General features: G+C 44.8%; 1 protein-coding gene across 1 annotated transcript in view; it reads left to right on the forward strand.

Moving 5' to 3' along the window:
* bcas2 (BCAS2 pre-mRNA processing factor) overlaps positions 1 to 21,676 on the forward strand; it is a 32,251-nt gene extending 10,575 nt beyond the window's left edge. The window contains exons 3-7 of the mRNA XM_068007291.1: positions 1,947 to 2,017; positions 3,501 to 3,662; positions 6,549 to 6,599; positions 12,594 to 12,674; positions 21,122 to 21,676. Of these exons, the coding sequence (XP_067863392.1) occupies positions 1,947 to 2,017; positions 3,501 to 3,662; positions 6,549 to 6,599; positions 12,594 to 12,674; positions 21,122 to 21,248 (492 nt within the window). The 3' untranslated portion in view covers positions 21,249 to 21,676. The remainder of the gene's footprint in view (positions 1 to 1,946; positions 2,018 to 3,500; positions 3,663 to 6,548; positions 6,600 to 12,593; positions 12,675 to 21,121) is intronic.
* Positions 21,677 to 22,006: the final 330 nt, after the last annotated feature.

Raw genomic sequence — 22,006 nt, forward strand, 5'->3', positions numbered from 1 at the left:
TTAACTCCTTGCTGGGAGTTTACAAAACGGGATGCCCTTTTTTTCAATCTCTCGCATTTCATCTCCTTTGTGTGCTTCATGCAGTCTTTATGCTTGGTTTTCAAATTTTCTGACTGCTTAATTATGTTTCTCTCTTTTCAACATTCTGTTGTACTGTATTTCCGCTATTTTATTCCACTCCACCTATCTCTTGACTCTCCCACACGGGCCCTAGGGCAGTGGCAGAGCTTTGGAAGCAGAGCCAGACCATCCATTCTTGTTTTGGAGTCTCAATTTACAGTGACTGGCCAACTCCACAGACCCCACCGAGGGCTGAGTCTTGGACCAGGTGAGTTGTCCGAGTGGCCAACATGGAAGAGCAGGGACAAGAGTTGGAGCGGCTGGGCTTAGTCAGCGGAGATGACCGTAGAGAAGCTGTGGCAGTGTCTGAACAGGTGGTGAGTTTGGTTCCCCATGCGGGGATAAAAAAGTATGAAGTTGGACTGGAGGTTGTCAGCAAGGGAATGGGGTGGAAATCTTAAGCATGGCTATATGCAAATGTTAAAGTAGGGCCTTGGGATGATGGAACCTGAATTGGGCCAGATAATGGAGTAGGCAAGTGTGTGTAGATCTGGAAGTGTCTGCCAGTGGGTTAGGATGTACCATGTTCGAGGCTGTTAATAAGGCCTCGTGAAAGGTGACATCGGGCTGTGGGTGGAAGGTCTGCTAATTTTGCAATTTGCTTTGTAAATGGCAATTTTTGTGTGATTGTTTTTTAGGAGTATATGGCGAGTTGGGTAGCAGAACTATCAGCAGCTAAAAGGAGTTCATTTTTTTTTTAAGGATCTGTTTGGTTTCTGGTGATTGGTTTTTAATTGGTTGCTTTTTAGTGATTGATAAATTTGAGCCAGTCAGCATACAATAGTCAAATAAGTGTAATTTGGCTGCATTTTAGTCAGTCAGCATGCTTTGTGTGACATTTGAACAATCCACTTGCCCTTCATTCTATGGGCACATACAGATGTCACTTTCTCATGCTTTGCAGACATGCGCCTGATGGAAAATGTAATTATATAGATAGTTTCTAAAAATAACTTTTTAAAAGGAACACTTTTGGCTTTCTTTATCCTTGACTTGCCAGATCTGCCCATTTTGGAATCAAGTCTCAGGCCTTTTTCCATTTTTGTAGCACAATACTGTGCCATTTTTTTTATTGCATTTTGATTTATGAAGCTGGGATCAATGGATCCTACTGCTGCATAATGTCAGGATAAACACTGCAGCAAAACCCTTCATTTAAAGGCCTTGGGTCAAAATAAATTTTTTAAATTCTCGGGTAGGGTGGATGGCGCTGGCAAGGCCGCATTTATTGCCCATCCCTAATTGCCGAGAAGGAGGTGGTGTCTGTGGATTTGTTCGGTATTCAGAGGGTTTTGTAACCATAATCAAACTAAAATTATAGAATCTTGCAGCACAGAAGAAAGCCATTGTGCCTGTGCTGGGCCTTTGAAAGAGCTATCCAATTAGTCCCTCTCCCCTGCTCTTTCCCCATAACCCTGCAAATGTTTTCTTTTCATGTATATAGCCAATTCTCTTTTGAAAGTTACTATTAGGGTGCAGTAAGATTCATCAGGCAGTGCGTTCCAGATCATAACTCGCTGCGTGAAAAAAAAATTCTCCTCTCCTTTGCCAATTATCTTAAATCTGTGCAATAAGAGTGTTTACAGCAATCAAACTAACCAGAGCCCTGTTAGATTTATCAGCTGTGTTGATATTTTACTGAGTCCAGCCTTTACAAAGGATGTGATGTGGCTGCACAGTGCGGCACAATGACTGCTGTACTAGCAGTGTGAAACGGGTTCGTTCTACCTTTTTAATCATCGTGTGATTCATTAATGCCGTCCTTTAAATGGAATGATTATGTATGATTTAGAGGCTAATGGTTTTTTATTTAACTTTTTTCATAGACTGAGATCATGAGGAATGAGTTTGAGCGTCTGGCAGCTAGGCAGCCAATGGAACTGCTCAGTATGAAAAGGTGAGTCCTCAGGTTTGGTACGGAAATGTAAACGGGTGGGTGAGCAACAGACGTTAAAAACAAGCAGTCGGTTTTTAATGCATGATGTGTAACATCAGTAGCTTAACATTCGAGAAAGGTTTGCAGAAATTCATTCCCTTGGGATTAGATGCTGATTACAGGTTCCACAGATTCTGCCACTTTGTCCTAACTGATCACACTGATGTGACTGGTTGGATGGATTGGCAGATAGAATCACAGAATCTTAACAGCACAGAAAGAGGCATTTCTGCCCGTCGTGTCTGTGCCGGCTCTTTGAAAGAGCTATCCAATTAGTCCCACTCCCCTGCTCTTTCCCCTAAGCCCTGCAATTTTCTCCCCTTCAAGAATTTATCCAATTTACTTTTGAAAGTTACTATTGAATCTGCTTCCACCACCCTTTCAGGCAGTGTGTTCCAGATCATCATAACTTGCTGCTTGAAAAAAATTCTCCTCATCTCACCTCTGGCTCTTTTGCCAATTACCTTAAATCTGTGGCCTCTGGTTACTGACCATTCTACCAGTGGAAACAATTTCTCCTTATTTTCTCCATCAAAACCTTTCAAGATTTTGTATGCCTCTATTAAATCTCCCCTTAACCTTCTCTGCTCTAAAGAGAACAATCCTAGCTTCTCTATCCTCTCTATGTAACTGAAGTTCCTCATCCCTGCTACCATTCTAGTAAATCTCCTCTGCACCCACTCCAAGGCCTGGATATCCTTCCTAAAGTGTGGTGCCCAGAATTGGACGCAATACCCCAGCCCTAACCAGTGATTTATAAAGGCTTAGCAGTTGGCCCTATGAACAGGCTGAGTTGTAGACCGATGCTAAATACTTATTAATAGAAGTTTGCTGCAGTTAATCTCTCACCTAAATCAGAAAAGTGACACGTATTTGATCTACAGTTTTCACTTCACTGTAAAGAATTGGGTAATATGAAATTGTGGGTGCAGCGATACTTGCAGATCCTGTTGGAAGCTGTATCTTCCAATGCAGTCTGCTTGTGCTGGACCCAGTTCTACATATTGCATTGTGATGAAAATCCAAGAATCAGCCATGGTTCCATTTTCTAATTATTGTGTGTGTTATTTAGTGAGAATACCATAAGGCCCAGCTTGCACGAACACTGTCGTTGTAGTATAAATGCAGCTTGAACCTGGGTTCAAAGCCCTGCTCGACAGTGGAATGAAGCTGAAGGAGGGTCTCTCACTCCAGTTTGGGCCTTAACGCCCAATTTACGTTCCACAAATTAGTATCCACGTCTAGCCAAAATTGTTTCACACTGATGTGGAACTTGTGTCAATGCACCCTAGGAAGAAGAGCCACTTGGACAAGATAGCTGATTGCTAGCAGCAACACACAGAACAGTATCACAGAAAATTCCTGCATTTTCAGGAGACAAGGGACAAAATGGAGGAAGGGAGAGAAAACTGTTAAATTCATCCCTGTGTTTTTCTTTGTACAGATACGAGTTGCCTGCCCCATCCTCAGGCCAGAAGAATGACATCACTGCATGGCAAGAATCTGTGAACAACTCCATGGCACAGCTAGAACACCAGGCAGTGAGAATCGAGAACCTGGAGCTGATGTCACAGCATGGGTCAAATGCATGGAAAGTCTATAATGAGTATGAGAGTTTTACATTACATAGAATTATACAGAATGTATAGCACAGAAACAAACCATTGGGCCCAACAGATCTATGCCCTTAGTTTGTGCTCTACACGAGCCTCCTCCCACCACTCTTCATCTAATCCCATCAGCATAACCTTCTATTTCATTCTCCCCCATGTGTTTATCCAGCTTCCTCTTAAATGCATCTATGCTATTCACCTCAACTACTTGTGGCGAGTTCCACTCTCTGAATAAAATAGTTTCTCCTGAATTCCTATTGGATTTATTAGTGACTATCTTATATTTATGGCTGCTAGTTTTGGTCTCCCTCACAAATGGAAACAGCTTCTCTACGTCTACCCTATCAAACCCTTTTATAATCTTAAAGACCTCTGTCAGGTCACCCCTCAGCCTCCTTTCTGGAGAAAAGAGCATGTATAGTCTTTCCTGATAGGTATAACCTCTCAGTTCTGGTATCGTCCTTGGTTTGTTGGTTATAAAAAGCTTTTGCTAGAAGTTAAATTAATACGTGATATGATAAGTGTTTCTTCCTTCCCACCCCTGTTCTAAGGGCACTAATTTGCTGATGTCCAGTTCCATTAGTTCCCTCCAGTGTCTCTTTGAAGTGACCATTCTGTATTTGAGCCTGCACATTGAGTGTCTGTAGGCTATTTGTTAGTGGAGGACACTAGCCATGCCTAGCCCTCTCCTTACCCAATATCCATACATGTGTTCTTTCAGTAGGAGTCATATTGTGATCAGAAGCAGGAACCCTAACTGATTTCCACATCATTCCCCCCCTTCCCCCTCCCACTCCCACTGCAGCCCAGGGATGATACTGTTGCAGTCCTGAAAACTGACTGGCATCAGCTAAATCAGCACAGATCAGAATTCCAACTTGGCATCTTCTGGTCCTTATAGCTTGGTGCTATGCAGGGTGGTGTGTCTACCCAAAAGGTTACCTCACTTACTATCCGAGAAACGAATAAAAGCTCATGTTAGAATGGGTGGCACTACATTAACCTCATCAAGCGTAGAATTCCACTAATTCTGAACAAAATCCTGATTTGAATGCAAGATTTTTGTCTCTTCCCTGATAGCTCACTTGGTAAAATTGCTGCCATGTGCAAAGTTAAGCCATATTGACCAGGAAGGACTTCGATTTTATTCCCTGTGCATACTAAGTTTGCTGATCTTACCTGGTATAGCAGCAGTGTTGTAACAGCTGGTGGCATCAGTACCTCTGAGCTAGGGAAATGAATAGTCAGTCAGGGTTTCAAACTCGAAATTGTACACGTGAGGACAAGACCAAACTTTGCAATGATGTTCCTCATGGTCGAAGAATATGCTAACGTTTACTGTCTCAGCTCACATATGGAAGAATAGCTTGTTAGACAGGTTACTGGAGAGTGCCTGATACTCATGAAACTATATTGACCAACAGCTAATGCTTTCACATGAGCAAGGGGGAAATTAGAGAGAGAGCAAAATACACTTTGGGCAGTAGTTTATAAATATTCAGACTGAAGCCATAAAGATTGACGATATAGGAAACGGGAAAGTCTCCCTGCTGCAGTAACAGTGCGGTTCTAGATTGAGGTTAGGGCATGTTTTGGGGCAGAATACTAGGAGCTTTACTGTGTCTAGCTAGTGCTATATTGATGTTGACTCAGTGCAAAATAAATGCAAAATGTCTGCAGAAATATAGTGATGCAGTATTGAGTTTCTTGGCACTAAACATCGAATGGGACGGTTCCTCTATATTGAATCTGTCCAACTCCTTGAATTATCTGTTCAATTTATGACCTCATACAGTACAGTAATTTGAAAAGAGCCATAATTTGTTAAATTTAGATTCAGGGTTTTGAATTTTGAGCAACCCATTAATTTTCAGGATGCATTTGAAAAGTAACAAACTGAAGGATTCTGTTTGAATTGAAGAGGTTATAATGTGTTCTGTGAACTTTTTGAAGCACATTAGTCTTTTTTTACTTGCGGTTAGTAATCTTTGTGCCTTTTAAGAATCATCCCTTAATGTAAGTTATTTAAAATAATTATTACCTAAGCATTTTCTTCAGCTAGTAGATGAATCAGACCCAAGAAATAGGACTTCCTTTGTCATTGAACCCAACAATGGACTTTTATTTAATATAAATTTATCCAATTATCCCACTCTGTTTCGTAAGGTATCGACATTTGCTAGGGTTAGGCGGCCCTTGGCTACAAATGACCATTCATTGTATGATCCTAGACAAGAATGCTAGGCTGTTCTACCATGGCGTGCATTGCAGCTGAACTTGATCCAGTCTCTGTCTATGTACACACACATGCAATGCAACAGGAGTTGTTGGATAGCAACTAAAGCAGGAATCCTGGATGATTCTAGTAGCCCACCTGCTCCCTGGCTGAGATCAACTAATTTACCACACTGGGGTTCCAATCTGGAATCTTCTGTTCTGCATAACCCAGCACCAAATGGGCGGTGCATTTACCCAGTTAGCTAGCAGGGGAGTTTGTGAACCCTGCGGTCATTGTCCTCTGATACACTGTTTAGTGTGGACTGGTCTGGGATAGTTTTGTAACTCAGTAGCACCCTCCAGGAGTTTGCTTTTTTTTCTTTCTGATGGTTTCCAGATCAACCAGATATTTTAAGTGTAGAATCTTGACATTCCAAAAGTTCTGTAAAATTTAAATTTGCCTTTTTCTTGGTCGCTGTTAACCCAGGCATATACATGAAATTGAATTCAGCATCCTTGTAAGGCATTGCTGAAAAAGGATATGAAACTAGCAAAATGTAACACTGACATGTACAGTATAAATTAGTTGATTCATAACCAAACAATTATGTTCACAATTCCCCAAGGATTTATGTTTTTTTCCCTTCCTCCCTCACTATTAGCAATCTGGTACAGATGATTGAGCATGCTCAGAAGGAACTGCAGAGACTGAGGTGAGAATTTTGAGTTGTGGTTTATTTTTGTATGTGTGTGTTTGGTTGCCTCTCATGCTCTCTTTCCTCCTCCCCCGCCAAGCTGCTGGTCCCTTCACGTATGCATTGAAAGGGATGGCTGGTGTGTGGAGTTGTTATGGATAGGATGTGATCTGCTGTATCTCAGGAACAAACACACTCACTGTCTCTGGGACTGTCTATGCAAATTTATGATCCTCTGGCACCAAGCATGTAGACATTTGCAGGATTGGTCATAGAATATCATACTACATTAAGTTGCTTACCCTAGGTATGGACTCTGCACAACTTTTGACCCCATTTTGTGTTTTAACCGTAGTATTTGTAATAAAGCTGTTGTGAAATGCTAAGGCTCTATCACATTGTGGTGGGTGAGGTCTTCATCCGGAATGGTGTCTGATTCTCAACTTGCGTGCATTGCATGAAAATTCACCACTTGTTCCCTGATAAATTATTGTGATAATGCTTAACTTTAAGGGTGTTCAGCATACTGCTGTATTCAATCTGTATTTTTAAGCCTTAATCTATGATTTGTTGCTAGAGTTGCTTCATAATATATGCCAATAATTTTACAGGCCAGCACAGAATTGTGTTCATTGTTCAGTACTGGTAGAATAACCTGAAGGAGAGTTGTACAGAGGTCACAAATAAGAGATAAGCTGTGGAGGATAGCACCAAACATGACAGCAAAGCATTTTAAGCATCTTTGCAAACCCACCTGTGTTGCATCGTGTTCCTAAGCTGCATTTAGTTTTGAATTTACACTCAAATGTATGGCAATACTTGCAATAGTTGTGCTTTTCCATTGGGTTTCTTTTGCACATATGTAAAGTATGTCCTTGAATTCACCATGGAGTTAACCTGTAAATAAACCATCACCTGGTGTTGCTGATGTGGACCAAGTTAAAATATTTGAAACCTCCCTCACAAACCCGATGATCACCAGTTAAAGTCTGAATTCCAAGCACAGCCGGGTGCTCCCCTTTGGCTGCTTCGAGATATGATTGATTGAATTCTGAGTTGTATCACATCACAGTGGGAAGCGCTGTCTCTGAAAGGCTGATTGTTTCCTCCCCTCCATGTCGGTACACCGCCTGGTCTGCAAACCACGCAGCTGTGTCGACAGTTTTCCTGAAGAAGCCTCTGTGGCCATCAAGAAAGCTGGCAGGAAATGAAAAAAAAACTTTTGTAATTAAATATGAATTGAATATCTATAGCCATTATTTTAGAGATTAATGCCAAAAAAATGTTTAAACTTTCATTCCTTCCCCTTGTACATGATTTTTCTCCTCCCCTCTTGTCCTGAAGGTGCTGACTTAAACTGGGGTACAATGTCCCTGGTGGTCTCCAGTATCTTGCCCACCTGGCCATTCCTCACATTTGACCATAGATTTTTTTTTCAAAAAATATACTTTATTCATAAAATTTGCAACAATACACACAATACAGTTGTCATATCACATCTCAAACATATGCTATACAATTTGCAGGTTACATCAAGTACAATTCAAATATGATTCCAACAATACAGTTACACATCGTACAAAATTACCGTTCATGACATTCTCGGGTGCCTCATTGCATTACAGTCAATACAGATTTGTTGCAGGTACATTACATCTCATTATATCAATTTGAATTTTATATTCTGCCCGAGGGGGGTTTTCCCTGATTGCAGCCCCTCGGCATACAATGGTGGGAAGGCTCTAAACGGTTGTCTTTCCCCACAGAGCCTTTGCGGCGGCCGTACCCAGCTTCAGTGCGACCCTGAGCCTGTAGTCCTGGACCTTGGAATGTGCCAGTCTGCAATACTCGGTCAAGGACAGCTCCTTGCACTGGAAGACCAGCAAGTTTCGGGCAGACCAAAGGGCGTCTTTCACCGAGTTGATGGTCTTCCAGTAGCAGATGATGTCTGTCTCGGTGTGCGTCCCCGGGAATAGCCCTTAGAGCACAGTCCTGTGTTACGGAACTGCTCGGGATGATCCTGGACAGCTACCACTGCGTCGCTCTCCAGACCTTCTTTGAAAAGGCACATTCCAGAAGGAGATGGGTGATGGTCTCATCCGCACCAGAGCCTCCTCGGGGACAGCGCGCAGTGACACTGAGCCTCCGGGAGTGCATGAAGGATCTGACGGGAAGGGCCCTTCTCACCACCAGCCAAGCTAGGTCTTGGTGCTTGTTTGACAGCTCTGGCGATGAGGTGTTCTGCCAAATGACATTGACAGTCTGCTCGGGGAACCAACCGACAGGATCCACCATCTCCTTTTCCCTCAGGGTCTTGAGGACGTTGCGTGCGGACCACTTGCTGATCGCCTTGTGGTCAAATGTGTTTTTCTGCTCAAACTTTTCCACGAAGGACAGGTGGGGTGGAACGGTCCAACTAGATGGAGCGTTCCGTGGCAGCGTGACCAGGCCCATCCTTCTCAACACCGGGGACAGGTAGAACTTCAGCACGTAGAGACACTTTGTGTTTGCCTACCGAGGGTCTACGCACAGCTTGATGCAGCCACGTACAAAGGTGGCCATCAGGATGAGGGTCACGTTGGGCACGCCTTTCCCCACTTTCTCTGGAGATTTGTACATCGTGTCCCTGCGGACACGGTCCATTTTTGATTTCCAGATAAAGTGGAAGATGGATCAGGTGACTGTCGCAGCGCAGGAGCAACGTATGGGCCAGACCTGCGCCATGCACAGCAACACCGAGAGCACCTCGCACCTGGTGACCAGGCTCTTGCCCACGATCGAGAGGGATCGTCGATCCCACAGTCCCATTTTCTGCTTGACCGTGGCAATACGCTCCTCCCAGTTTTTGGTGCATGCCCTGGCCCCCCCCCGAACCGGATCCCCAGCACCTTCACGTAATCCGACCTGACGCTGAAGGGGGCAAAGAGTCGGTCAGTCGGTCCAGTTCCCAAAGAACATGGCCTCGCTCTTGGTACGATTTACCCTGGCCCCCGAGGCCAGTTCGAACTGGTAGCAGATGCTCATCAATCTGCAGATCGACAGCTGAGCCGAACAAAAGATGGCGATGTCGTCCATGTACAGGGAAGCCTTGACTTGAATGCCTCCGCTGCCTGGAATCGTCACCCCTCTTATGCCCGCATCCCTCCTGATGGACTCAGCAAAGGGTTCGATGTAATATACGAACAAGATGGAGGAGAGATGACAGCCCTGCCTGACTCCAGATTTGATTGGGAAGCTTTGATTCCCACCCGTTGATTGAAACTGCGTTACTGATGTCTGTGAAGAGCAGTTGGATCCAATTGCGGGTTCCATCCCCAAACCCCATTTTGGAGAGCAAGATTATGTATATGTGGGATATTCTGTCAAAGGCCTTTTCTTGGTCCAAGCTGATGAGGCAGGTGTTCACCACCCCTCCCCACCTTGTCTTGCACGTAGGCAGTCGTATCCCTGAGTAGCAGCAGGCTATCAGAGATCTTCCTGTCTGGTACAGCGCAAGTCTGATCGGGGTGGATCACCACCTCCAGGGCTGACTTGACCTGATTGGCGATGACCTTGGACAGAATTTTGTAGTCCACATTAACTAGTGAGATGGGTCACCAATTTTTGATTTCTTCCCTCTGTTCCCCCTTCTGCTTGTAGATGAGGGTGATGATGCCTTTCCTCGTGGAGCCTGACATGCTGCCTGCCGGAAGCATATCCCCGTACATCTTCAGCAGGTCTGGGCCTATCCAGTCCCACAGAGCCGAGTACAACTCCACCGGTAAGCCGTCTCTTCCGGGAGTCTTGCTCTTCTCGAAGGAACGGATGGCCTTTGTCCGTTCGTCTAGAGTTAGCGGGTGATCCAGACTCTCCCGCTTGCTGTTGTCTAGAACTTCTTTGATAGACGACAAGAAGGACTGGGAGGCCGCGCTGTCTGTGCACTTCACGTCGTACAGTCCGGCATGAAAGGATTTGCAGATCCTCAGTATGTCTGGCTGCGAGGACATGATCGAACCGTCCTCTTCCTTCAGGCTGCTGATCACAGTGCGCTCTCTGTGCACCTTTTGGAAGAAGAAACGCGAGCAAGTCCCGTCCTGCTCCACGGAGTGGACTCTGGACCGGAAGATGATCTTGGAGGCCTCTGAGGCAAAGAGCGAGGCTTGCTGGTCCTTTACCTCTCTGAGTTACGCCCCGATATCGATCCCCATCGACTGCAGTGGAAGAAGATTCTGCGTGCTTTTCTGGAGTCGGGACGTTTCCCTCTGCCCCTCTCTCACCATACGTCGTTCCTGCGCCGCGACAGTCACCCGAGCCATCTTCCACCTGAATACCTTTGAGGATGAAGAACCTCTTGATGTTCTCCTTCATTTGACCACTTTTTTTCCAAAAAATATACTTTATTCATAAAATTTGCAGCAATACATAAATACAGTTGTCATCACATTCCAAACGTACACAATACAGATTATACAATTTGCAGGTTACATCAAGTACAGTTCAATGAACACATTGTACATAATTACAGTTCATGACACTCAAAGGTGCCTCATTGCATTACACTCAATACAGATTATTAATTACAGATTCATTACAGGTACATTACATCAATTTGAATTTTACATTCTGCCCAAGGGGGTTTTTCCCTGATTTCAGCTCCTCGGTATACAGTGGCGGGAAGGCTCTAAATGGTTGCCTTTCCCCACAGAGCCTTTGCGGCGGACGCACCCATTCTCAGTGCGTCCCTGAGCACGTAGTCCTGGACCTTGGAATGTGCCAGTCTGCAACACTCGATCGAGGACAGCTCCTTGCACTGGAAGACCAGCAAGTTTCAGGCAGACCAAAGGGCGTCTTTCACAGAGTTGATGGTCTTCCAGCTACAGTTGATGTCTGTCTCAGTGTGTGTTCCCGGGAACCGCCCGTAGAGCACAGAATTCTGTTACGGAACTGCTCGGGACGAACCTGGACAGATACCACTGCATCTCTCTCCAGACCTTCTTTGCAAATGCACATTCCAGAAGGCGATGGGTGACGGTCTCGTCTCCACCGCAGCCTCGTCGGGGATAGCGCGTAGTGGCGCTGAGACTCCAGGAGTGCATGAAGGATCTGACTGGAAGGGCCCTTCTCACCACCAGCCAAGCTAGGTCTTGGTGCTTGTTTGACAGCTCTGGCGATGAGGTGTTCTGCTAAATGACATTGACCATTTGCTCGGGGAACCAACCGACAGGATCCACCATCTCCTTCTCCCGCAGGGTCTCGAGGACGTTGCGTGCAGACCACTTGCTGATCGCCTTGTGGTCAAAGGTGTTTTTCTGCACAAACTTTTCCACGAAGGACAGGTGAGGCGGAACGGTCCAACTGGATGGAGCGTTCCGTGGCAGCATGGCCAGGCCCATCCTTCTCAACACCGGGGACAGGTAGAACCTCAGCACGTAGAGACACTGTGTTTGCGTGCAGAGGTCTACGCACAGCTTGATGCAGTCCATTTTTGATCTCCAGATAAAGTGGAAGATGGCTCGGGTGACTGTTGAGGCGCAGGAGCGACGTACAGCAACACCGAGAGCACCTGATGACCAGGTTCTTGCCCACGATCGAGAGAGATCGTTGATCCCACAGTCCCAGTTTCTGCTTGACCTTGGCAATACGCTCCTCCCAGTTTTTGGTGCACGCCCCCCCCCCCCCCCCACGAACCAGATCCCCAGCACCTTCAGGTAATCCGAACTGACTGTGAAGGGGACAAAGGATCGGTCGGTCCAGTTCTCAAAGAACATGGCCTTGCTCTTAGTACGATTTACCCCGGCCCCCGATGCTGAGTGTCAGCAGGCCCTTCACTATTAGAAGGCGTTACAGGCCAGCCCCATCTTGTCCTCGCCCTATGTCCACAAGTGCACTTTCTAGTAGGAGTCACTGAATAGTGGTCAGGAATGAAAACCCTCTTCGATTCTCCCCTCCTTCCATGAGCAACATGATTTTTTAATTTATATTACAAACTCCCTAATTGTGTGTACATCTAATGTGTCGTTATGTTTGATTCAGAAAACAGATTCAAGACCTGAACTGGCTGAGGAAAAATGATCAGCTCGCTGCTGGCAGTAAACTACGAGAAATGGAATCCAAGTGAGTGAAGTAACATTGGATTGCAAAATTTGCTGTACTTGTTGAAAGGGTAATGAGTAGTGGACATGCCAGCTAATTGCACCTTAATATATAAACCCAAGTTTGTTTGTTTTTCAGTTCACAAAGTGCCAGATCAGCCAGTAACAGCATAAATCTGATTTCCCCCATCTTCAGATTTGTAGATGACTGACGTAGAATCATAGAATGGTTACAGCATAAATGGAGGCCGTTCGGCCCATCAAGCCAATGCCACCTTCTTGAAAGAGCAATCCAGTTAGTCCCACGTCCCATTCTTTCTCTGTAGCCCAGCAATTTTTTTCCTTTCAAGTATTTATCCAGTTCCTTTTCGAAAGTCACGATTGAACCTGCTGCCACCACCCTTTCAGGCAGTGCATTCCAGATCATAACTATTTGCTGCATAAAAAAGCTTTTCCTCATGTAGCCTTTGGTTCTTTTGCCAATCACTTTAAATCTGTGTCCTCTGGTTCTTGACCCTTCTGCCAATGGGAACGGTTTCTCTTTTATTTACTTTATCTAAACCCTTCATGATTTTGAACACTTCTATCAAATCTCCTCTTAACCTTCTCTGCTGTAAGGAGAACAACCTCAGCTTCTCCAGTCTATCTACATAACTGAAGTTCCTCATCCCTGGAACCATTCTAGTAAATATTTTCTGCACCCTCCCTAAGGCCTTCGCGTCCTTCCTAAAGTGCAGTGCCCAGAATTGGACACAATACTCCAGTTGTGGCCGAACCAGTGTTTTATGAAGGTTCAACATAACTTCCTTGCTTTTGTACTCTATGCCTCTATTTATAAAGCCCAGGATCCTGTATGCTTTTTTAACTGCTTTCTCAACCTGTCCTGCCACCTTCAAAGATTTGTGCATATACACCCCCAGACCTCTCTGTTCTGGCACCCCCTTTAGAATTGTACTATTTAGTCTATATTGCCTCTCCTCGTTCTTCCTGCCAAAATGTATCACTTCGCACTTCTCTGCGTTAAATTTAATCTGCTATGTGTCTACTTGTTCCACCAGCCTGTCTATATCCTCTTGAAGTCCTCCTCACTGTTCACTACACTTCCAAGTTTTGTGACATCTGCAACTTTTGAAATTGTGCCCTGTACACTCAAGTCCAAGGCATTAATATATATCAAAAAAAGCAGTGGTCCTAGTACCGACCCATGGAGAACACCACTGTATACCTCCCTCCAGCAACTACAAGCCAGTCAGTTTAACCACTACTTTTTCCTGTCACTTGGCCACTTTTGTATCCATGCTGCTATTGCCCCTTTTATTCCATGGGCTTCAATTTTGCTGACGAGCCTATTATGTGGCACTTTATCAAACGTCTTTTGAAAGTCCATAGACACCACATCAAGTGTATTGCTCTCATCAACCTTCTCTGTTGCCTCAACAAAAAACTCAATCAAGTTAGTTAAACGCAATTTGCCTTTAACAAACCCGTGCTGCCTTTCCTTTATTAACCCGCACTTGTCCAAGTGACTCTTAATTTTGTCCCGGATTATCATTTTTAAAAACTTTACCACCACCGAGGTTAAACTGACTGGCTTGTAGTTGCTGGGTTTATCCTTACACCCTTTTTTGAACAAGCTTGTAACATTTGCAATTCTCCAGTCCTCTGGCGGCACCACCCCTGTATCTAAGGATGTTTGGAAGATTATGGCCAGTACCTCTGCAATTTCTACCCTTCCTTCCCTCAGCAACCTAGGATGCATCCCATCTGGACCGGGTGACTTATCTACTTTAAGTACAGCTAGCCTTTCTAGTATCTATTAATTTTTAGCCCATCCAGTATCTCAACTACCTCCTTTTACTTTGACTTTGGCAGCATAGTCTTGGTAAAGACAGTTGCAAAGTTCTCATTTAGTACCTCTGCTTCCATGCGTATATCTCCTTTTTGGTCCATAATTGGCCCCACCTCCTTTTACTACCCATTTACTATTTATATGCCTATAGAAGACTATTGGATTCCCTTGTATGTTAGCCGCCAGTTTATTCTCATACTCTCTCTTTGCCCCTTTTATTTCCTTTTTAACTTCTCTTCTGTACTTTCTATATACAGCCTGGTTCTTACTTGTATTATCAACCTGACATCTGCCACCTGCCCCCTTTTTCTGCTTCATCTTACTCTCTCTCTCGTCATCCAGGGAGCTCTAGCTTTGGTTGCCCTACCTTCTTCGTGGGAATGTTTTGCCTGCCAATTTTTGATTCCAATTTTCCCGGGCCAGATCCGTTCTCAACCCACTGAAATTGGCCCCCCTCCAATTAAGTATTTTTACTCTAGATTGCTCCTTGTCCTTTTCCATAACTAATCTAAACCTTATGATGCTATGATCTCTGTTCCCTAAATGTTCCCCCACTGACACGTACTCCACTTGACCCACTTTATTCTCCAGAATTGTATCTAGCAATGCCTCCTTCCTCATTGGGCCAGAAACATACTGATCAAGAAAGTTCTCCTGAACGCACTTCAGAAATTCCTCCCCCTCTTTGCCATTTGCACTGTTACTATCCCAGTCTATATTAGGATAGTTGAAGTCCCCCATTATCAGTACTCTATAGTTCTTCTACCTCTGTAATTTCCCTGCAAATTTGCTCCTCTATGTTCTTCCCACTAGTTGGTGGCCTATAGAATACACTCAGTAGTGTAATGGTGCCTCTATTGTTTCTTAACTCTAACCAAATAAATTCTGTCTTTGACCCCCTCAAGGACATCCTCTCTCTCTCTCTCTCTCTCTCTTTCAGCACTGCAATATTCTCCTGAATCAATACCGCCACCCCGCTTCCTTTTTTTCCCTTCCTATCTTTCCTGAACACCTTGTATCCAGGAATATTTAGTACCCAACCCTGCCATTTTTTGAACCAGGTCTCCGTTATCGACACTACGTCATATTCCCATGTGGCTATTTGCACCAGCAGCTCACCAACCCTATTTGCCACGCTTTGTGTGTTTACACACATGCGCTTTAAACCTATCGTGGACCTTCTCGTATTCTTAGTCTGATTCCACCTAATACTGTACTATTTCTTACTCTAGTGCTATCTGTGTCTCCCGATCCTTTATGCACCTTATTTCTCCTTTCTAATGCAACATCATGGCGCCCATCCTCCTGCCAAATTAATTTAAACCCTCCCCCTCAGCACTAGTGAATCTCCCCGCGATACATTGGTCCCAGCTCTGTTGAGGTGCAACCTGTCCATCTTGAACAGGTCCCTCCTGCCCCAGAACTGATCCCAATGCCCCAAGAATCTGAAGCCTTCTCTCTTGCACCATGTCTCTAGCCACGCATTAACCTGCCTTATCTTCCTATTTCTGTAGTCACTAGCATTTGGTACTGGAAGTAATCCAGAGATTACTACCATAGAATCATAGAAAGGTTATAGCACGGAAGGAGGCATTCAGCCCATCAAGTCCGCACCGGCTCTATGCAAGAGCAATCCAGCTAGTCCCACTCCCCCACCCTATCCCTGTAGCCCTGCAAAATTTTTCCTTTCAAGTACTTATCCAGTTCCTTTGTGCACTTTGATTAATAACAAAATAGTCACAGAACTGTGGGTGTACATTCCCCTTTCAAATAGCAAACAGATATTGTGGCATTGACGGAGGTGAAGAATAGATTCCTATATAGTCTGGTCTTTTAAATCTGAAAATGGATCTGTACAGACACATCATTTTCTTCCTTTGTAATGGGGGCTAACCATTGCCTATGGAACCAAACCTACATGAATCACACATGGCAGAGAAGGCAATTTTTTTTTTTTGAAATTCACCAAGGTTTTTGGTCTCCTATTCTGGGGCGGCCATGTTCTTGGTTTCTGTGCCATAGAACAGAAACCACTGAGAAGACAGTAGACCAGATTGGGGGACTGGCTACCTGATGAGCAGTCTCTTTTTGGTTTTAGAAAAAAGAACATTTTGGAAGTTTGTGTTTAATGTGGAGAATTTTCCTGGAGTATTCTTTGCCTGTAAAAATGGAACATGTTCCAATAATCTTACCCAAATAGGCTTAGTTTCACATCAGGGCGTAATTTTATTTAGAGTCAAATAAACTAAGCATGGACCTTTTTAGATGTATGTAAAATATTAAATGACACACATAGTGCCAGGGTACTAGATCTAGGAAGTATTGGTTAAGAAGAACTTCTTCAATGGTTAACATTTGGAGCAGTCTTCTGCGTATATTGGAAGCAAAAACTTTACATCCATTCAGGAGTCAGACCAGGTTGTCCAACCTCTAATGCCATGTGTTCCTGAGCCCTGGTAATCTGCCTCACAATGCCCAGGCTCCTCAGGCCTATTTGCGCTTGCATTTCTCCTTAGATTAAAAGGAAGTGAGAGGAGGGGAGAGAACAGTTGGTTCAAAAGGAACTGGGGGAGGGGGAAGAGGACAGTGAGACTAAAAGGAACTGGGGGAGAGGATAGTTAGATTAAAAGGAACTGGGAGGATGGGGGAGGGAATAGTTAGATCAAAAGGAACTGGGAGGAGGGGTGAGAACTGTTAGATTAAAAGCATAAAAGCAAAATACTGCGGATGCTGTAAATCTGAAATAAAAACAAATCGCTAGAAATACAGAAATCACTGGAAATACTCAGCAGGTCAGGCAGCATCTGTGAAGAGAGAAACAGTGTTAACGTTTCAGGTCGATGACCTTTCATCAGAACTGGAAGAAGTAAAGAATTAACGGTTTTTAAAGCAAGTACAGAGCCAGAGAAATTTTTTTTTTTGGGGGGTGGGGGGGAAGGAAAGAACAAAACGGAAGGCCTTTGATAGGTTGGAGGGCAGGAATGATTAAATGACAAAAGGGGTGATGGTGCAAGGCAAGGAGGGTGGTAATAGGACAGCAAAGAAACAAAAGATGGGCCAAGAGGAGCTGTAAATGGCAACAGCAGAACCATTACCAGCATCTGTTGTCTGAAAAAATGGGAGCAATGGTTATGATCTGAAGTTGTTGATCTCAGTGTTGAGGCCAGTAATTTGTAAAGTACCTAGTCGAAAAATGAGGTACGGTAGCTCAAGCTTTTGTTGCGCTTCGTTGGAACAGTGTAGGAGGCCGAGGGCAGAGAGATCGGAGTGGGACAGAGAATTAAAATGGCAAGCGACCGGAAGCTCACGCCTGCGGACAGAGCAGAGATGTTCAGCAAAGCGATTACTCAATCTGCGTTTGGTCTCTCCAATGTAGAGGAGATTATTCGCTGCTCATAATGCATGGTATACTAAATTGAAAGAAGTACAAGTAAATCGCTGTTTCACCTGGAAGGAGTGTTTGGGGCCCTGGACAGTAGGAAGGGAGGAGATGGAAGGGCAGGTGTTGCATATCCTGCGCTTGCGTAGGAAGATGCCGTGGGAAGGAAAGCGGGTGTTAAGGGTGATGGAAGAGTGGACCAGGGTGTCGCAGAGGGAATGGTCCCTTCCGAATGCTGAATGGGGAGGGGAAGATGTGTTTGGTGGTGGCATCGCACTGGAGATGGCAGAGGATGATCTGTGGAATGTGGAATGTGGAAGGTGAGGACAAGGGGGCCCTTTTCAAGGTTCTGGGAGGGAGGGGAAGGAGTGAGGGCAGAAGTGCCGGAAATGGAATGGACATGATCGAGGATCCTGTCAACCACGGTGGAGGGGAATCCTCAGTTGAGGAAAAAGGGAGACATATTGGAAGTACTGAAGTGGAAGGTGGCATTGTCAGAACAGATGTGAAGGAGGCTGAGAAACTGGGGGAATGGAATAGAGTCCTTTATAAGGAAGTGGGATGAGAGGACGTGTAATCAATGTAGCTGTGGAAGTCAGTGGGCTTATAGTAGATATTGGTTGACAGCTGATCCCCAGAAGTGGCGATAGAGAAGTCTGAGTTGAACCATGTGAAGGTGAGAAAAGGGTGGAAATTGAAAGCAAAGTTGATTAAAATTTTCCAGTTTGGGGTGAGAGCAGGAAGTGGCACCAAAACAGTCATCAGTGTACCGGTAAAAGAGGTTAGGGAAGGGATCTGAGTAGGAATGGAACAAAAACTGTTCCACGTATCCCACAAACATAGGTCCCTTACCAGTTCCCATAAGAAGTGAGGAGTCAAAGGAGAAGTTCTTCAATATAAGAACCAGTTCAGCCAGGTGGAGGAGGGTGGGGACTGATTAGGCCTCCGTTCAAGGAAGAAGCGGAGGGCCTGCAGGCCATTCTAGTAGGGGATGGAGGTGTAGAGGGACTGGACGTCAATGGTGAAAAGGAGACAGTTAGGGCCTAGAAATTGTTAGTGGTGGAGGGCATTGGAAGGGTCGCGATGCAGGTCAGAAGAGACTGGACACGGGGTGATAAAATAGAGTTGAGATAGGAAGAAGTAAGTTCCGTGGAGCAAGAACAGGCTGAAACGATGGGTCTACAAGGGCAGTCCTGCTTGTGGATCTTGGGACGGAGATAGAAGCGAGGTTGAGGGACTGAGGTTGGAAGTCATGGGGGTAAGATCGCCAGAGGAGATGAAGTCAGTGATGGTCTGGGAAATGATGGCTTGATGTTTGGCGATGGGATCGTGGTCTAGGAGGAGGTGTTGGTGAACTGGCATTCAGCCTCCTCAACGTAGAGATCTGTTCGCCAAACAGCAGTGCCGCCCAGGTTTAATGACAATGTCAGGTTGGACCTAAGAGAACGGAGTGCTGAAAGTTGAGGGAGTGAGGGGAGTAGAGAAATTGAGACAGCTGATTAGAACTGCCGGCAGCTCTCAATGAAGAGGGCAAGGGGTCCAGGTGGAATGAGAATTGTGAAGACGGGAGAAAGGATCCGCTGTGCGGGCGGTGGGGGGGGGGGGGGGGGGGAAGAGACTCCTGGCTAAAGGAGTGGGCATGGAGGCAAAGGCGATGGAAGAAGAGCTCAGCATCGTGTCGTGCTCAAAACTCATTGAGATGGGGGCATAACTGGATGTAGCTGAGGCCTTTGGTGAGAACTGATCATTCGGGGTTAGAGGGGGAAGGTCAGGGGGGATAGTGAAAACATGACGACAAGGGTGAGATTGGAAGGAGGGATGGGGGTCAGAGGAAAGTGATGGGGAAGGAGCGTTGGTATCTAAGAGTTGTTGAAGCTTGCGGTCCTTGACACCTGAAAGGAAGAAAATAAAATTAAAAGGAGCTGGAGAGAGGATAGTTTGATCAAAAGGAACAGGGGGAGGGGAGAGAGGATGGTTAGATCAAAAGGAACTGGGTGGGGGGGGGGAAGGAAGAGGATGGCTAGATCAAAAGGAACAGGGGGAGGGGGGAGCGGATGGTTAGATCAAAAGGAACTGGGGGAGGGGGGGGAAAAGAGGATGGCTAGATCAAAAGGAACTTGGGGGAGGGGGGGGCGGGGGGAGAGGATGGTTAGATCAAAAGGAACAGGGGGAGGGGAGGGGAGAGGATGGTTAGATCAAAGGAACCAGGGGAAGGGGAGAGGATAGTTAGATCAAAAGGAACTGGGGGAGGGGAGAGGATAGTTATGCTAAAAACTACAGGAAAAGTGACATGTCTACGGTTGCTTTTATATTGCGAGAAGAGCATGTTAGTGAGGTGGTTCCTGACGTGTGGACATTGTGTCTGGCTGCAACTTGGCACTGGATCTTCCTGGCCATCTACATTAGCCAATCCCGACAAGATTACCTTCAGGTTGCAGTGGGATGTGTGAGAACCGAACATCAGAAGCTGGTGCCAGTGGTGCAGGTTTCATGGAATATAAGTGCTCCCCAGATGCTTCTGGGTTTACTACCCATGTGAAAAATAATTCTTTATTATAACCGTCTCCTGAACTGTGTGCTGAATATCAGTAGTTTTATAGACTTCAACAAGCCCTAACTGTCATCAGCAATGTTTTAATTCTAGGAGTATATATAAAATCTAATTTCAAGGCACTGCAAAGTGACTCCAAGGTTATGATTTCATACTGCGTCCAGATGTCTGTAACCAGCTTCAGCTTTGTTGTTGCAATTCAAAGTTTTCTCTAAGTCCCTCAAATAAGTAGCATTTATTACATGTTTGTCACCCTTCATAATGATGCACACAAATGCATAGGACAATGATGCTGATTGGAAAACAGTGAAATGCTAGCCTACTGACACTCACTGTCTTACCACACTTTGGAAGGGTGAGGCAGCTACAGCCCAGCAAATGCCAGCAACCCTCGAGTATATATTTTTTTAAAAAGTACTTGAAATTGGTAATTTAATTTTGAATATGTCAAGAGAACCCTCTCTGCAAAGGCTGGATTCAGACAATGGGCATTATCAGGAGATAAGTGTGCCAGGGTAGTGCTTCGTGCTGATTAGGTTACTGATGGTAACTTTTCTGAGCAGTGTTGTAGAGTTTGAGCTTTCTATAATCAAATGGGCAGACAGTCTTAAACCCAACGGTAACAATAAATGTCCTCATTTCAGTACTTGATGAGCAATTAACGGCTCTCTTCACTCTGTTCTATTTCAGCTGGGTTGCATTAGTTAGCAAGAACTATGAGATCGAGAGAGCAATTGTCCAGCTCGAGAGTGAAATAAACAAGATGAAACAACAGCAAGGGGATGAGAACAAAGAAAACATTCGGCAGGACTTCTGAGGGCAGGAAAGAAACTACCCACCCCCTTTGGTTTGGAGCGAGCAGTCTTCTAAGTGGACTTCCATTCCTGTTTGTACACTAGTTGCAGTAACGATGCAGGCGGGTTTTTTTGTTCAAGAAAATGTCGGTGTCTGTTTTTCATGTATGCTTTTTATTGAGTAGAACAGTATTCTATAATCCCAAATTTTAAGTGGCCCAGACCCATTTTATTCAGACTGCCGCCTCTCCCCCACATATTAGTTAACTGCCTAATATTATGTACATTTGGCAACTAGGGTCGTTAACTCTTCCTTTTTGGCCAACATACCAATTGAAGTTTTCATACCTATCTATTTCTCAGGACTAATTAATTATCTGTAGCAAAGTCTTAATAGGGTTTATATTACATTTTTATAGTTGAATATTTACAAATAAAATGTTAGTGTTAAGTGTGTTAGTTAAGTGACTGGTTATTGATTAACATTCTTTGTTCTAGGTAGGTTACCTATCCAGCTGGGAAAAGTCATGGGTGCGTGTCCTTTTTGATCAGTGTTTTTCAGGCAGGTCTGCATGATCCTCGCCTGCACCATACAGATGCCTTTAGGCAGACATCATCAGTAGTCTCAGCAGGACTATGGATTGTCTTTTTCCCACAAGTACATCAAGCACCCACCACTTACTGAGACACTGAAAGCTTACTGGAATCTTGAACTTGATCTCCAAGGATCCCAGTGCATCTAGAACTATATAAGATCCAGTTAGCCGATCATTTGGACAGA

The sequence above is a fragment of the Heptranchias perlo genome, chromosome 27 (assembly GCF_035084215.1).
Source record: "Heptranchias perlo isolate sHepPer1 chromosome 27, sHepPer1.hap1, whole genome shotgun sequence".
NCBI lineage: Eukaryota > Metazoa > Chordata > Chondrichthyes > Hexanchiformes > Hexanchidae > Heptranchias > Heptranchias perlo.